The 18,438-nt window shown below is 39.1% G+C and overlaps 2 protein-coding genes across 2 annotated transcripts; both read right to left on the bottom strand.

The window, feature by feature from the left end:
* Positions 1-3,541: 3,541 nt before the first annotated feature.
* LOC129720599 (uncharacterized) lies at positions 3,542-5,929 on the bottom strand. Its single transcript, XM_055672087.1, has one exon. It carries the CDS (start codon positions 5,927-5,929, stop codon positions 3,542-3,544), a length of 2,388 nt encoding a protein of 795 aa, XP_055528062.1.
* A 210-nt stretch (positions 5,930-6,139) lies between these two features.
* On the bottom strand, positions 6,140-8,413 carry LOC129720597 (uncharacterized). Its single transcript, XM_055672086.1, has 2 exons — positions 7,362-8,413; positions 6,140-7,088 (listed from the first exon to the last, which is right to left on the bottom strand). The coding sequence occupies exons 1-2, from the start codon at positions 8,411-8,413 to the stop codon at positions 6,140-6,142; spliced, it is 2,001 nt and encodes a 666-aa protein (XP_055528061.1).
* Between the last annotated feature and the right edge of the window lie 10,025 nt (positions 8,414-18,438).

Here is an 18,438-nt window from a genome sequence, read left to right as displayed (position 1 = left end):
CACACTCTGTAATTCTACCAATTGTCAAAAATTTTGCTCAAAGAGGATCTAGCAACCGAAGACAGTTCTAGGTTGACAAAATCACGTTGTAAGAGAGTAGAAGTACTGTTTCATTTTATTGGTTGCATAAGAAAAGTTGCCCTCGAGGGGCCCATTATTCTTCAGCTTTGTCCGTGTCGCTGGTTTTCAGAAAACTCGCAGGTTTCGAATCTAAATGTTTCAAGATTGACATAGAATGCTGCTATTTTTCATTACTTTCGCGGCATTTCGTGGGTTTTTGCGAAATCGCGATTTACCACTGTCCCTAGTAAAAACGAATGAATGATCGAGAATCAAAAAATTTCTCGTTTTGTGGTCCAATGGTCCAGAAACTGAATTTAGGAGGAAATTTGGGTCTACAGCTCGATAGCAACATTTTATAGAAAAATTTCTTCCACCAGGTTATTACATAGGATAAAGCGCTTATTCAAAAATTATCAGAATGTAGAGTGACGTAAATTTTCGATGAAATTAAGTATCCAAGCTAACTTTTTCTTTAAATTTGTTGATAGAAAAAAGTTGTTCCACAATATTATAGCACCGATAGTTTTGAGCAAATTTGCAAAAAAAAATTGTTTTCTCCATCTTTGAAAATAACCGATTTATATAGATAAAATAACGAGGTTGTGTACAAAGCCACGACTGCAAGGTTGAAGTATGTTTATATATATGTTTGAAATTTTGTGCAAAAGAGAAGTTGAATTGCCACCGAATTTCAATTTTCACGTATAAATACGACATCTGAACAGGAATGGAACAAACACTATGCAACGTAAACATGTTCATGCAAAGTAAAATTACATTTTACTTTCATTTCTAGCGCAAAACGCATAATATTGAATCTCATTTGTTCGGTTGTCTTAAAAAGGACAGTTTGTTGTTAAATTCAAAGTCTTATTGCAACTCTGTGCTACCCCGACGGCGGGAATTATGTCAATTTGCGTACGGCAAAGGCATCGAATCATCTGTTCTATTGGATTGGAGAAAGCAAAATACTTTAAAATCTTGCAAACATTTCATTCAAATTATATTACCAAATCTCAATGAGGCTTTCTGATAACAAAGTGGAAAGCTGTTTTCACACAGGAAATCAGACAGACAGCAGAAATTTTGATTGCCAGAATCTAGAATGCTTGTGTAGTTGCTGCTGTTGCTATCCGCTGTCACTATTGTTGCTGCTAAGTAAGGACTGTCTTAGTCGCTGTCCAGAACTAATATGACTAGCTAAGGCAAAAGTAGGCTCTTATATAGACCAAATAGTGAATCCCCATTTACTAAATCTATAAATTTGTCGACCTTGTTGAAGAAAGCTATCATTAAACGTCCGCTGTCCAGAACTAATGTGACTAGTTTAGGCCGATTTACTAGTTCTATTATAATGTTGACCGTGATTGAGAAAGTAAGCTTTAAGCGACCAATCAGAGGTCGAATTTTGCGTTCTAGCAAGGCTTGACAATTTTTTAATAGTACAATAGTTCGAAGAATCATTTTATAATGTTCTGCATTTGGGTGGATGCATAAAAGATTTTCCAACCAATTGCTGCAAAAACAAAGGAAATCCATTGCACACTAACCGATTTATTAGCATTTGGAAACATTTTCACATTTTCCGTTTTTACGATTTTATTTTACATCCCTATGTAGCCGATCTTTCTGAAAGATGTAGTTCTACGTCAAAATCCATTTTAATTAAAACTGTCTTTGATTAAACGGCTTTTCAATTTTTGAAAATAAAATACATCGAATGAAGCCTTTTGTTATTTTTTTTTTTTATTCTCGCTTATTTTCCGTCGGTCTTGTTCCGTCACTGTTGTGGCCAATCAACGACGCCCAGGGAGGCGACTCCACATCCAGGACCCTAACTCACGACCCGTTTATTAACGGACCGGCGCCAACGGCTTTACTTCCTCATGCGATGGAAGGCGTGATCCCAGAGATTTTTCGCCTCAGAAAATCTCCCGGTGTCGGCTAGGGTTGAATCTAGACCAGTTGGGTTGGTTGTGAGTGGATCACGCCACCTCACAACCATCGACACCTATGTCGGCGGTGGGATTCGAACCCAGGCGTCGAGCGTGGTTGGCGGAGACGTTACCAACCACACTAAGCCCCCGCTACCTTTTGTTATGATCACCCTATTCCTGAGCTGGTCCCCCTATCGATTCAATGAAAAAATATGGGTTTGATTATTTTCAACGCAAACCCTTGCAATTTTGAGCACAATTGAAGCACTTTGCATGACCAGTTTCGAAATAGGGTGTTTATGGTCATTCTAACCGCTTTGTTTCATGTATTTTATTTTTGAAAATTCATAACTTTTGACGATCTTTTAGGATCAAATAATTAGTTATTATTTCTAGTTTTAACGAAAAAAAGAAAAATAAATCTGTGTGCTTTTGCATGCAAAATATATAAAATTATTACAATTTTGTTATGTTCTCAAATCAAATTTACTCAAATATAGAAAATAACATATTTTTTTAAATTTCTTTATGTATAGAGTCGAATGTGTCCTGCAAATTAAGACCAAGAGAGCTAAAACGAACTTTGGGTAGACTTGATGATGTCAGCATTGAAAATTGTTTCTCTTGAAAAGCCCTGGAAGTCGTTCAAAGACAGTTTTAGTGCGAAAATTAAAATTAAACAGTTAAAGTTGAAAATGTGTTTTTTTTTTTTAAAACAAATCGATTATTTTCGAAGATAGAGAAAAACTTACTCTCGCAAAGTTGCTCAAAATTAACGAAGCTATAACATTGTAAAACTACTTTTCTTCTATCCATAGAGATAAAAAAGTTAGATACATGATTTCATCGTAAATTTGAATCACCCTATTTTTTGATAATTTTCCAATAAGCGCTTTATCATATGTAACAACTTTCTAGAAGAAAGTTTTCCTTTAAAATATCCGTCACTTTTAACCTTATTTGCTTTATTCACTTCACTTTGAACTAAGGTGGAACAACAACACTGATTTTGCGGTACTGACAGTTCTCCTATATTTGCGCTTGCCTTTTTATAGCTAAATTAGCTAAAATTGTGTTTGTGTCACCGCCGTGCGGGGTAACCGCGTTGGTAGCATGCAGGCGGTATTCGCTTAACTGGTCGAAATGTACAAGATAAACATATTACGTAACATCGCCGCCTCCTTGAAATTACAATTTCAATCATGACAAATCTACAGCTACAGTTAACATTTTTACATTACAATTGAACATTGGACATTGAACAATCTAACACGTAACAATAATATTTTGCATAACAACTAAGAACAGTTACTCAGCCTCATCTCCTTCAGCAACAGCAGCAGTGTGATCCGGAAGCAAACAGATTTTTGTGATGGGGCGTGTGATGATTCCACGAGCGGTGCGAAGCGAAACCACCCTCGTCAAACCGTCTGGGCCGGGGGAAGTGGTGACGATGCGTGCCAATGGCCAACGAATGGGTGGCTGTAGCTCATCGACGACTACAACTAATCTGCCAGGCAGCAACGTGTGATTCCGGGGATTCATCGTGGTGTCCTTTTGCAGTTCTTGCAGATATTCGGTGCGCCAGTGACTCCAAATTTCTGGACGTGCAACTGCAATTTTTGAAAGTGGTCCAGCCGATTTACAGGAATATGTTGATGATCTGGGTCGGGCAGGGCCAGCATCCTGGAACCGATCAGGAAATGAGCGGGCGTGAGCGCAGCCAAATCGTTTGGGTCATCTGACATTGGAAGCAGGGGTCGAGAATTCATCAGCGCTTCAATTTGGGCCAGAATAGTGGACAAATCTTCGAACGACACACGAGATGAACCGAGTTGACGGTACAAATGCTTCTTGGCCACTTTCACGGCCGCCTCCCAGAGACCACCGAAGTGCGGTGCTTTTGGTGGTGTTAGATGCCATGTGATTCCTTCTGCAGCGCACGTTGAAGCAATTTTTTCATTCTCCTCACTTTTTCGCAGCATGGCAAAAAGCTCGTTCAAGTCGTTCTTGGCTCCTTCAAAATTTTTGCCGTTGTCTGAGTGAATGTGGGCAGGGCGACCGCGTCGACCAATAAATCGCCTTAATGCTAGCAGGAAACCTGGCGTTGATAAATGCAGAGTGCAGCGGAAGCATCGACGAACTGTGTTGTGAGCGAGCTTGCGGCCTTGCAGCGGCCAAAATTCTTCGCGAATGGCACTTAGTAGAAGCCGTCCTCCGGCGTGAAACATTTGGTGATGATAATGTTGGGCAATTAGCAGGGAGAAAGGATGAAAGCTGGGAAGTAAGGCAGGATGTTTCGCTTGATAGGGCAGTTGAGATAAGTTGAGTCGCCCTCCAACCCTCAATACCCCCTCTGGGTCTAGGAATGGATTAAGCCGGCGTATTTTGGAGCGCTTATCTACTGACTTTCCTTCTCTTAAGTCCTTCAGCTCAGCGGGGAAGCCGTCGCTTTGGGCTAGCTGAATCAACACGTTTCTGGTTTGGGCAAGCTGTTCCACTGAAAGGTAGCGCTGCACTGGATTCGGGCTTGGGAGAGGCTGTGTTCTAGTCTTGGCACGGTTATTCAAAATGAAGCGAAGGCAATATCCAACAACATGCAGCAAGCGAGTATACGACGAGCATCGAAGAAAGAGCGGGTTGACCGTTGAGGTCGAATTAACTGCTGCGACGACCTGTCGGATTTCGAGAATATCCTCGGAAACATTATCTGGGTTCGAGATAGGCCAGCTTTTACACGGTAATGTTAGCCAGCTTGGACCCTGACTCCACAGCGCACTGTTCAGGAACTCTTCTACGGACATTCCGCGCGAGACAAGATCGGCCGGGTTTTCGGTGCCTGCTATATGGTTCCAGCGATAGCCATGCGTGAAATGCTGAACCTCTGAAACGTGATTTCCAACAAACGTTTGCCAGCGATTCGGTGGCGATCGAAGCCATTCGAGAGTGACGGATGAATCGGACCAAAAATATGACGAACAAATACCGATGTCAATCGCACGCTTTATCCTGTGATGCAGATGCGCAGCCAGAACCGCAGCGCACAGCTCAAGACGGGCGATAGTTAACCGCTTCAGCGGAGCGACTCGGGACTTAGAGGCAAGAAGCTGTATCCGTACGATCCCCTGTGGATCTTCGCAGCGGGCGTATGTGCACGCACCGTAAGCAGATTCGGAGGCATCAGCGAAGGTGTGTAGCTGCACTGTAGAATTAGGTAGAAGGGCATAACGGGCAATGCGATAGGCAGAAATTTTGGGCAGCTCCTGTTTGTATTTTTCCCATCTTTTCTGTAGATTATCGGGGACCGGATCATCCCAACCACATGACAGCAGCCATAGTTCCTGCATAACAATTTTTGCCCTCACTACAACGGGAGCAATAAGACCCAAAGGATCGAAAAGCTTAGCAATCGTAGACAAAATGGACCGTTTCGTTAAAACGTGATCGCTGGGCGGTACCTGGGAATCAAAACGCATAAAATCCTCGTTCGGTTTCCAATTGATGCCTAACGCTTTGATAGTTTCGTGGGGAGCGAATTCTATCGTAGACTGCGTGCCTATTTGATCCTCTCGCAATCCTTTCAGCACTTCGAGCCGGTTCGACGTCCATTTTCGCAGATCGAATCCACCCTTTGCCAACAACTCGCTTAGCTCTGTACGAAGCTTGCTGGCTTCTTCGACCGTCTGCGCACCACCGATGAAGTCGTCTACATAAAAATTCTTACGCAAGGCTTTACTGCCGAATGGGTACGGCTCTCCTTCGTCATCCGCTAACTGCTGAAGCGTACGAGTGGCGAGGAACGAGGAAGGAGTGAGCCCGTAGGTGACCGTCAGAAGCTCGTAGATCTGAATGGGATCATCAGCTGAGAAACGCCACAGAAAACGCTGCAAAGAAGTATCATCGGGATGTACCAATACTTGCCGATACATTTTAGCGATGTCACCGACAAGGGCTATCGGGTAGGTTCGAAACCGTAGAATTGTGTCAATCAACTCATCCTGTACCACAGGGCCAACGCATAGGGATTCGTTCAAAGAGAAGCCAGTAGAGGTTTTCGCCGATCCGTCAAACACGACCCGAACCTTAGTCGTCGTGCTTGAATCCTTGAAAACGGGATGGTGGGGAAGGTAGTAGCAATCCTAGTCGTCACTGCTTCTCGGTTTGACCGGCTTCATGTGTCCGAGATCGAGGTATTCCCTCATAAACTTGTGGTACTCTGCCTTCAGATCAGGGTCTCGTTGCAAACGGGGCTCCAAAAGCTCGAAACGACGTCGAGCGGTTGCCTCAGACTCTCCTAGCATGATGGCGAAATCTGGCTTGCGAGGTAGACGAACCATGTATCGTCCTTCATGAGTTCTCGCGACCGTCGACGTAAAGAAAGATTCGCATCGCCGCTCCTCGACTGAAAAGTTGTCAGTGGTAGCCAGATCCTCTGTCTTCCAAAAGCGCTCGACACTTTTCTCTAGCGTTATCATCGACACGGCCACTACGCTGCACGAAGGTTGCTGGGATGTCGACGATGCTAAGCCAGCCGACCCAGCTACAACCCAGCCGAAGACGCTATCCACCAGCAGAGGTAAATTTTCACGCAGCTGCATGCGAGCTGAAGACGGGAAGGAACTGTAAAAATGTTTAACACCGATTACCATGTCTATCGGCTGACTTTTGTTAAAAGCAGGATCAGCGAGAAAGATATCGGTAGGTAGATTCCACTCAGCTGTTGATACGAATTGCGCAGGAAGGTCTGCAGTTACCTTGTCCATGATCAAGAACTCTACGCCGCAAGAAAAGTTCCGCTTCCGGGAAGTTATAGTGGCAAATAACGATTCCTGGATCATTTTCGACATTTGTCCAGCCCCTTGAACGGTGATGTTAACGGACTTCCGCTTCAAACGAAGAATGCGGGCCAATCGGTTGGAAATCAAGTTTGGCTGAGACGCGCTGTCCAACAAAGCGCGCGCGGGATGCGCATGCCCATACGCATCAATGACGTTGACGACGACCGTTAGAAGAAAAACGTTTTCAGCAGGCTGCTGGACTGGCGCGCTGGTACTGGTACTATCTCCGTAGCAGGAACAGATGTTTGCTCTATGGAATTGCCTAGAGAGGTCGAGGCGGATTGTGTAGTCGAGCTAGCGGGATTGGCTGAGCGAGAGGCAGAATCATTACCGGAACGTTGAATGTTGCCAGACTGCTCTAAATGCAGAAGAGTGTGTTGACGCTGGTTACACTTCCTGCAGTTGAGCTCACACGGACAACTAGCGACCAAATGGTTCCCCTTCAAGCAGTTGTGGCACAGCCTTCTTTCTGCTCACCAACTGCCTACGCTAGCTGACGGATTGCTGCATGAATTTTGCGCACCTTGCGATATAATGATTGCCGTTGCACGCTGGACACTTGTAGGATGAAATAGCGGTGGACGCATTTGACGAGAGCCGAAATTGGGATTGCCTTCGGTTGTAATTAGCAGCCTGGTTGGTGCTCGGAGTGGTCTGACTTCCAGGGGCATGATCGTTGACGGATATCGATTCAAGAACCCGAATACGCCGCTGCAAAAAGTCGACTAAACATTGAAAATTTGGACTTTCTACAGTAGAAGCATGCTCCTCCCATGCTCTCAAAGAATCGTTGTGCAAACGCGTGCACAACAAATGCTCCAATATGGTACTCCACTCGTCCGTTGGTTCCCCAAGCTGGTGTAGAATTTTCGTATGTCGCTCAAACTCGTCGACCAAACCGTGCAATGCAGCAGCGGACTCCTTTTGAACACGCGGAACAAATATATCGAACAAAGCCTGCAAATGTCGCTTCTTCAGAAGATAATCATTTGAATACCTGCCCTCCAATGTGCGCCAAGCCAACTCGTAATTAGCGGAACTAATAGCGATAGACTCAATCAACTGAGCAGCCTCCCCCTTGACGGCTGCCCTTAAATAGTGAAATTTTTGTATGGGTGGAACATCAGCGTTGTTGTGTATCAATGCCAAGAAAGTGTCATGAAAAGTCAACCATTGCTGATAATCCCCATCGAACTCCGGAAGCGAAATAGTCGACAGTTTTATACCAGAGAGTGCAGTAGAAACATGCGGGGGTTGAGGGTATGCGGGGTTAACAGGAAGAGGAGGCAATTTAGTGATTAAAGATGCTTCTATTGAAAAAAGTCGCGACTCAAACTCAGCGCGAACTATTTCATGCACTGCCATACCTTCATCAGTATCTGCGTATGCCTCCAGCTCCGCTTGCACTTCATTCAGGGTAGCCCAGATGTTGTTTATGTACTCGAGCCTCAACGGTACCTGCGGAGCGTCTCGTTGATCACTGTAGCCCACCAGGAATGCCTCAGCCCGACCCAGTGCTGCAATCATCGTCGCTCGCTTTGTCGTCAGCAGATTGATTCGCTGGCCGTCCGCCATTTTCCGCCCCAGTTGATGAAATCAGCAACAAAGATGATGAACAAAACTGCGAAAATAATCGAAAAAACAACCACGGTAGACCCGGACACAGGACAGTAGCAACTTGGAAAGGTACTCACCTTTTCCAAGGCAAGTAGTGCCTTGAAAATATCAGGAAAAGCAGGAACAAAAAGCACGCTCAGTGCAACGAAAATTAAACCAAATCGCCAATCCGATGCTCCAAAGAAACCGGCACATAAAGCAGGTCTGCAACAATAGCAAGCGGCAAGCGGTCGTAACAATGCCTCCGTATGGCAAGCAAAATGGCGCTGTAGGCCGGGCGACGATAGATGGACCTTGCGTCCAGTTGATGACGGGCGGGAACAATTTTCCAAGAAATCTCCAAGCAAAATGGCACTGTATGCCGAAACGCTTGCGTCCAATCGAACGGGAAGACCTTTTCCAAAAACTACGCAATGAATCACAGGAACGTTGGTCCAAATTCTCGCAGGTTGAGCGATGGCGTAGAAACAGAATGCCGTGTGCACAGCAAAAAAAATCCAAAAAACTCGAACCGAAGAAAAAGCAGAAAAAACACGCAAATCTAAAGCGTACCCGGGGATGCACAGAAAAATTTTGGACAGAAACTCACCTTCTGCCCAAATCAATTGAGCCTTGTATAAAATGAATGCAAATCCTTTGTGACGGAACGAAACGATGGCGGATTTGTCCCAGCGGCAATATATTCCTCGATGGCGAACCAGAAACAATTGAACACCAGCAACGATGGCACCCGACAATGAAACGGCAGGAAAAAATGACGCGTCGAAAAGCGATGGCGATCGCGATCGTGCAAAGTCACCAGAATAAGAAATCCTGGTCACGGCACCAGCTATGTTTCGTTCTAAAAAGCTTAACGACACTAACTCCGTCACTTTTAACCTTATTTGCTTTATTCACTTCACTTTGAACTAAGGTGGAACAACAACTCTGATTTTGCGGTACTGACAGTTCTCCTATATTTGCGCTTGCCTTTTTATAGCTAAATTAGCTAAAATTGTGTTTGTGTCACCGCCGTGCGGGGTAACCGCGTTGGTAGCATGCAGGCGGTTTTCGCTTAACTGGTCGAAATGTACAAGATAAACATATTACGTAACAACATGATTTCTTCGTAAATTTGAATCACCATATTTTTTGATAATTTTTCAATAAGCGCTTTATCATATGTAACAACTTTCTAGAAGAAAGTTTTCCTTTAAAATATTGCTATCGAACTCTAAATCCAAAGTTCCCCCCAAAATTAAGTTTCTGGACCAAAAACCCGCAACAAGAAACAACGTGTTATCTTGTTACATGGCTGAGAGCTCTATTAGTTCGGTTCCACTGATTGCCTACACGAAAGGAAATCCAATTTTCGTTGATTCATATTACATACGAAATAAAATCTTTTTACGTCTTGTAAAACTGAGAAAATTACGAACTTGAAAAAAAGTAGGGGCCACTTACAAAATGGGCCCAAAATAAATAAAAATTAAGCTTGTGATTGGTTAGTCGTTGCTTTTTTAAACTTCATCTCAGATCGCAGCAATTCCACAAAAAACGGGCATCCATTTTAATCGACCATTTTGGTCTGGCTGAAACTTTGTGCAGATGTTCCTATCGGCTAAAGGTGACAGATGTCAAGATGTGTATTTCAACATTTTTTTTAATTTTGAACCATGTCTAATTCATAAAAAGTACCTATGCAAAAAGGGAACTGATGATAGAAAATATTTCTAGAGTCAGAACGGTTCGTTTTATCGGTGTGACGTCTTTTGTAAAGTTGTCATTTCGAAAAAATTTCAGTTTCAGGCAATTCGCATCTGTTTTGCATGAGATTTTCTCTAGCACTCAAATGGTGCCTTTATCGCTGTAATTTTGGTTGATTTTGCACGATTATTGTTCATTCAAAGGTTTCTCTATGTTGAACGGTATTTTATACGATCGTAAGACATTTAGTTAATTAACATGTTCGTTCCTGTCACTGAAATTGTCGATAGTGATAAAAATTCGGGAGTTTAAGGCCCGTTTCTGCTTCGACTGCCTAAAATAGGCACCACTGCTCGAGCCGTTTAAAGCTGTTTGTTTGAATGGTATAATGTCTTCGGCAAAACTGGAGATAGTAATTTTGTCTAGAAAAAATATACACCGTAAGACAAAACAAAATTTTAAGCTAAAATACGATTATATAATCATAAATAAAATATCCCAAAAAACCCACTTCTAAAAAATGTGAATTTTTTCTACGAAAACTTCACAATAAAAAAATTCAAATTTATCAAAAAAAAAAAACAAAACAAACAAATTTTGATGAAATGGTGTCGAAATTCATCAATAATTCGCAAGGAAGGTAGTGTACCAGAACGAATATTTCAAGAAAATTTGATTCCATTTCTTCAAAAACATTATGTCGATGGAGGGTATGTGCTTTGGCATGATAAAGTATCATCAAAAAAGCAAAGCAGATACAGAACTCGGCCATCTGTTTATTATACACAGACTTCGCAGCCAACTGTTAAGTGAATAGAGCAATTGCGGGCCTAGCGCTACGATTCTACAGACACTTAACTGGCTGACCAATTGAAAAGTGCCATGTCGTACCAGTCTCTATTTGAGTCTGTGGATCGCGAAGATCTTAACTTCTTAGTTAGTTAATTTGGAAGACGCGTAACCTTTAAATTTTAAAATCCCCTATGACAAATATGGGTTGCAGGTTCGAATTCTAGTAAAATCGAACTTTTATCTTGGTTAGTAGATAGATAGGTTTTAACCCAGCTAACAGATTGTAGAACTTTTCCTAGGGCACTAAACAATGAAAAATTGAGCCAGTTCTGTTGAATTTCGTCCACTGAATTTAACCAGGCTTTGTTTTGCTCATCTTCATCTTAAAGAGAAAGAGTTTTCTTCCCTCTTAACAACTGCGAGCTTACATTCAATGTGCATCACACCATCTGCTGTAGAGAGAGCGCAGAGTAATAGTTTCTCTGACGAAAAAACGCTCCTCATTTGACAGAGCATCCGCGCCCGCAAGAAAAATTAAATAAATTGCTCGGCGATCAACTGAGAATTGCGTTACCGTTCTCATCGCTCTGGGGTGCGGCGAAAACAGTATAAAATCGAACTTTCTGCAGAATTCGCACCCATGGTGAGTTGTGAGTCTTCCTATAATATTAAATTCGAAAACGGTTAGAATGTGGCTTCAATATGAACCTAAATGTTTTGATATTTGGCCAACTTCTTTTCTAGTAAAGGAGAAGCTAACGAAAACTACTCCCTCTTAAACTGAGAGAGCAAATAAAGGTTTATCCCTAACACGTGATGATAAAGAGTGAAAAGGAGCTCTGCGACTGAAATACTCAACGCCCAAATGTGGATAATTACTCACTCTGTGTGAGAGAAAGTCTAGTTCCCCAAGGGGTTTGGCAGGTAGAAAAGGAAATTTGGGCAAAAATCAAGAGAACGGAAGAAGCCTGAATTTAACTGCAAAACATTTGCAATTCATTACAATTATTGTTATGTTCTATTATTAAAAAGTTCATTCATACCCCCAAACATTTGCAGACATCTAGATTCCGTGCTGCATAGAATCCCAATGCTTACACGCAACTGAAGTGAAATGGCATCTGAAAGCATCCTTTCATCTTTGACGTATCACAAAGCACAAAGGCAATAAAACTCACTTGATTTCGAAAGTGCAGCTCTCACCATCACAGCAAATGCTGCCCATGTGGTCAGTTCCAATTCGGCAGATAGAGAAGGGTGGAAGCTATTAGTCTTCACTTTTTATTGGAGTCGTCATTCATTGCATGCGAGTGCATTTTTTATGGTTCGAGATAATAGATAACGAGGTTTCGCCGCAGTGAAAGATGAATGACGAATGAGAGTTCTGTCAGGGTTCAAATCTCCAACCTACAAAAGAAAACCATAGTTTCATCCAATCTGCAATCCAATGAATTTAACGATTGCTTTCATTCTAAAACAAAACCCTTCAATCATATGTACAGATAACAAACGGCACCGCCGGCAATTCGAAAGCATAAATAATCCACTCGTGTCTTACAACAAAGTGGTCCGTATTACAACAAGCATAAATCTCCAAAGAAAATAGACACAAAAACCGGGTACGACTGAATAGGTCGACAAGGGGTACACACTTCAATCAGACTCTGATTCATCAACCGGTGGGCCTGAAGTGACCGCCACGCCACCGCACCTCACCCTTCACCGGTTAACCTGCTGCGCATGCGATCACCAGCAGATCGGCCGCCGGGAATCCGCTGTCGAGTGCGCACTCTGCTGACATGAGCCGTCACTTAAAATCACTGCCTGTCTGGCAGGTGGAGAGAGAGAGGAAAAAACCGATATACGCTAATTTGATTTTGCGCTTCTCCTCCGCTGAGACCATGACGGGCACAAATCTAGTTAGCCTGGTCAGGTGCGAATGTTCTGCGCTGCTTTCACACCTGGTGCTATCGTAGCATTACATTCGCGTTACAGCACCCGTTTCTATAATAAATTACTAATTTTAAAATCTGTCTCTGTTTTACTCAATAGAACAAAATCATCAAACATTCAACAGCAACCTCACAACTAACCATACCAAATCGGTGCACAGTGGGTCAAATTCACGCGAATGGTGGCCAGGTAAATGTGTGGTTCTTGTGTAGTTTTGGGATGCTTAGTCCGTATTTGATGTTGCTTTCACCAGAATCTGATTTAAACTATTCCGAATCAAATAAAAATTTGCCCTCGCATTTCGCTTAGAATACTGAGTGGAACAAAACTAAACATTGTGAAAAAAACATTTTTAAACAATGAAGAAAAAGTCTAGTTAGATTTTTTTCTCAAATTTTGTTCTGTGAAAACTCGAAGTTATTACTTTAATTTTAGTGGAAATTCGAAGAAAAGTAAGATTTTTTTTACTTTGAATGTTCAGTTCAATATCAACAATAAATAGCAAAACTGACATGGCAACCATAGCAACTGTCTATACAAACTTATTATATTTTCACTTTCATGCTTAATGTAAACTATACAGAAATTCGTGTAAACTAGGATTTGAACATTAATTTACTTAGAACATCTTAGCATTAATTTTTCATGACAATAACGAAGGTTTTTGACAAAACTACTTATGTGGGTAATATTATATATAAAAGTAAGTTTTTTCAAACTTGTTCCACATATTTGTTGAAAGGCACACCGCTGGTTATTTGCCTCATACTGCTTGACTTAGACTGACTCTGAGAGTAACATTTATCGACTAAATTTGAGCGTTTGCTTTTGATCGTTTTTTATCGCCTCGTACAGCTCCGTACAGCCTTCGTAGCATGTTAATGATACTCTCATGACGCGAAATCGTTTGCATACACGAGCGAGATATCAATCGTACAAACGAGAAACTTGGATTTACTAAATGAGTCTATTTACTGTCGTTGTTTTATCTAAAGTTATATAATGGCGGCAACGAACAAACCTTCACTTATCGTTTGTTGGCGACAAGCACAGACATTATATTGAATGAGACATATTAAAAACAGACATTTGTTTGGTGCCTCGGAACATAAATATTGTCAGAAAGTTTTTTTACGCGGGTTGCTTCTCTTAATTACTCAAAAACGGTACAAGATATCGACCTCATTTCAATCACGTTTTCCGTTTTAGGCCAAATATTTTTTCAATCACAATTTTTGGTGCAAATACTGGTGCAAATAAAATGTTGAATTTTGGTCTCTAGATTGACCACTATCATATTCAAACGAGGTTTAAACATTTTAAAATGGTTTTCTTCGTTATATTCGCAACTCAAAAAAGTCTTATTTTACGCGATCCCATACAAATTTGGAACGCATCCCCCGTGTAAAAAAGACCTTACTGTACTAAGATCAGTGCTGATAAAAGTCATTTTCCCCAGCAAAATTCTTCGAAAATTACAGCCAATCATTTTCAATTTTTACTTCCATTGATCGCAGCACTCTTTCAGATACACTAGATTGTCGTCCTAGTAACGTGCTGTTATACTCAGATGAAATAGATTGCGCGCATCGTTCACGGTTACGGAATAAAATTTGACGACAAATCCAACCAAATGATCTTCACTTCAATGCGAAAAAGAAAAACAAATAGTCACTCAACCAAAATGAACCTGACCGAAACACTTTTTCACTGACACTGACCGATGCCTTGACAATCTTCGTTAACTGATAAACTGATTTTGTTGTGTTGCTTCCATCGCATGAAATATAATGAGGTGTTTTGACAGTTCACTTCCATGTAAAAAGCGGGAAGGGAGAACTCTAAAAGGATTGTAAAAAAATAACGTTTATGGATGCTTTTTTTCACTTTCACTCAAGAGTGTCAACAAATATCAACCCTGACTAAGATACTACGTTAAATATCAAAAAAACAGACGAATCTTGTCCAAGAATATGTATGAAGCATATTTTTCGTTAAAAAAGCTCATCACTCGGTAACCTGAAATTTTTTTAGACCGCAAATCATCATTTTGAAAGTGATCCATAAAATGAATTTATATGCAGTAAGAATACTGCCACAGAACTGGCTTGAAACTGATTAAACAATATTATAAATAAAATACAAGTGTATATTATCTCACTAAAATTTATCCGACAACAATAATAAAAACGACAAAGATAAAGCGTCACAAAACTAAGAGAAAAAACACATAAACTTGCTGCACACGAAAAACAAAGTGCAATTTCAGAATATATGTCCCAATTTTAATTTTTTGTTTGATTTGGCTGAAACTTTGCACAGATGGTTCCTATGAGCCGAAGGTGTCACTTTGTTCTATTAGTAGTTTTTTTCTGAATCACGGCTAATTTTTGAAGCACTCCATCCTAGCCTACATATAATGGAGTTTGACCTGTTTTTTTACCATTTCAGTCATCTTTGTGACATTTTCGTGACTTTCTTGTGTCAATTTATGTATGCAATTTTTCTGTCTGTTTTCCATCTTTCATGTGGAATTTTGTGTAATTGTTTTCATATGCCATTTCTGTATCAGTTTTGAGTTGTTTGTCTCTTTTTTGCATCATTCTTATATCATTATAATATCCTTCTTACATAATTTTTCTTTTTTTTTGGGTTAGTCCAATGCAATTTTTGTATTATTTTGTCTTTGTAACGAATATTCGTGTAATTTTGTGTCTTTATTCCGTTATTTTTTTTATTTTTAAGTCAATTTTGTATTTTTTTGTCTTATTTTCGTATCATTTATATATTTTCAATACCATATTATATATTTAACTACTTTTTGTGTCAGTTTGATGTAATTTTTGTGTTGGTATTTGTATCTGTATTTGTATTTGTATTTGTATTTGTATTTGTATTTTTTTTGTATTTGTATCTGCATTTGTATTTGTATTTGTATTTGTATTTGTATTTATATTTGTATTTGTATTTGTATTTGTATTTGTATTTGTATTTGTATTTGTATTTGTATTTGTATTTGTATTTGTATTTGTATTTGTATTTGTATTTGTATTTGTATTTGTATTTGTATTTGTATTTGTATTTGTATTTGTATTTGTATTTGTATTTGTATTTGTATTTGTATTTGTATTTGTATTTGTATTTGTATTTGTATTTGTATTTGTATTTGTATTTGTATTTGTATTTGTATTTGTATTTGTATTTGTATTTGTATTTGTATTTGTATTTGTATTTGTATTTGTATTTGTATTTGTATTTGTATTTGTATTTGTATTTGTATTTGTATTTGTATTTGTATTTGTATTTGTATTTGTATTTGTATTTGTATTTGTATTTGTATTTGTATTTGTATTTGTATTTGTATTTGTATTTGTATTTGTATTTGTATTTGTATTTGTATTTGTATTTGTATTTGTATTTGTATTTGTATTTGTATTTGTATTTGTATTTGTATTTGTATTTGTATTTGTATTTGTATTTGTATTTGTATTTGTATTTGTATTTGTATTTGTATTTGTATTGGTATTTGTATTTGTATTTGTATTTGTATTTGTATTTGTATTTGTATTTGTATTTGTATTTGTATTTGTATTTGTATTTGTATTTGTATTTGTATTTGTATTTGTATTTGTATTTGTATTTGTATTTGTATTTGTATTATTTAATCTTTTTGTGTCATTTTGTTCATTTTTGTGTTATTCTTGTGTCATTTCTGCGTTCATTTGCATTTTTTAATACTTTCATGTCCTTTAAATACTGTTTCTATACCATTTTTTAATATTTTTTCAGTTTTATGTTCTTTTTGCAATGTTAATTTAATGTGATATTTTTGTATTATTTTAATAGCATTCATATATATCATTAATAAATTAATTATAATTAAGCTAAAGCTGAAATGTTGTAAGAACACATTTATAAAATACGCAACGGTTGAGGAGAAGGTAGAGGGTTATCTACAAATCGTTGCAACCTAGCCGAAATATTTTGAGGATCTACACAAAAGGAGAGAGTGTCAAAACTAGTTATTTTTGCACTGCGTAATTTATAGATGTTTCCTAATGGTTCATAAAATAAGAAAATTTGACAAAAATTATAAATAAATAGGAAAAGAAAGAAGTAAAAAAAGCTCAAGAAAATTTAGAAAAAAGTAAAGAAAAGAAATAAAATAAAAATTGAGAAAAATCATGTCACCAGCAGTATTCCATTTGGCTTAAGGTAAGTGGTTTTCAAGCTGGGTAATAAATGAATTTGAAATAGCAGAAAAAAAAATCAAATACACTGCAAAAAATTCTGCCAAAAACTATAAAACAAGTAATACAAACATATATATAACAAAATCTAATTATGTGACGAAAAATCGCAACAAACAAGGAACTAGCATGAAGCGAGAACTACACACACAGGAATAACAAAACAACATATGGGTCATTCCATAAGAAGTGTACATGCCACTTGGACACGACCATCACAGATTTTGTTCAAAGTTGGGGGAATTATTCATCTACTGTCTCTTTGGAAAAATCTTAATTTTGGTGTCGATTGGAATACCCCCCACCCTCCAGGACCCCCCTCTTTATTGCAAAGTCGCGCAATTTTTGTCAAAAATCTCCTTTCTCTTTTTCTTACAATTCATAGACGTAAGAAGTCCAAATTATACTGACACTTGATTTTTGAAGAAAATAAACCAAGGAATCCAGAAAAAATATAAGTTTTGACCGGAAGTGTTGCCAGATAAATTACACTGAAAATATTTTTTCGTTATTCTCTGCACGCACGTTTCGTAAACATAAAATTCGTAGATTGTTCAGCACTTTTGCTGGATGTATAGAACATTCGTACTGCAAGTTATCGAATAGAATTGCAACTTTACGCATAATTTGTACAATTCACGAATGTACATTCATACGAACGTGGATAACAACGAGCAAAAAAAAACGGAAGCACGAGTATTTACTTGAACGAAATTTTTGTGTTCTGTTATTTTTGATTTCGTATAATGTACATGTTATTGCGTAAGCTTACTAATTTTTCGTACTATTTACATTATGCAACGTTTGTTTGTACGATTGATTGCGTTCATTTCTTGAACCTTTCATTACGTATACGAATAGAGATCTGCAACCATTTTGACAGTTCTGACGAAAGTATCTTCATTTATAATACTCATTAAAGATATACCACACTGCAAATATTTTTTCGTTATTCCACTCACGCACATTTCGTAAACATGGATTTCGTAGAGTGTACAGCAAATTTGTTGATTTTATAGAACATTCGTATTGCAAGTTATCGAATAGAACTGCAATTTACGCATAATTTGTCCAATTCACGAATGTACTATCGTATGAACGTGGATAACAACGAGTAATTACTTGAAGGTGTTCTGTTATTTTTAATTTCGTATAAACAGAGCTGGTAGCCACATGGTTACAGAGTCCGCTTTGATAAGCAGATGGTCGTGAGTTCCACTCCTTCACTTGGTCCGAATCCGTTGCTTTCCCACACTGAGGTAGAGAACATTTATACGCTTCTGGAACAACATCACTCTCGCA

The sequence above is a fragment of the Wyeomyia smithii genome, chromosome 2, assembly GCF_029784165.1.
Source record: "Wyeomyia smithii strain HCP4-BCI-WySm-NY-G18 chromosome 2, ASM2978416v1, whole genome shotgun sequence".
In the NCBI taxonomy this organism is placed as follows: domain Eukaryota; kingdom Metazoa; phylum Arthropoda; class Insecta; order Diptera; family Culicidae; genus Wyeomyia; species Wyeomyia smithii.
Note: the sequence above shows the minus strand (reverse complement) of the source record. Positions and strands in the feature narration are given on the sequence as shown.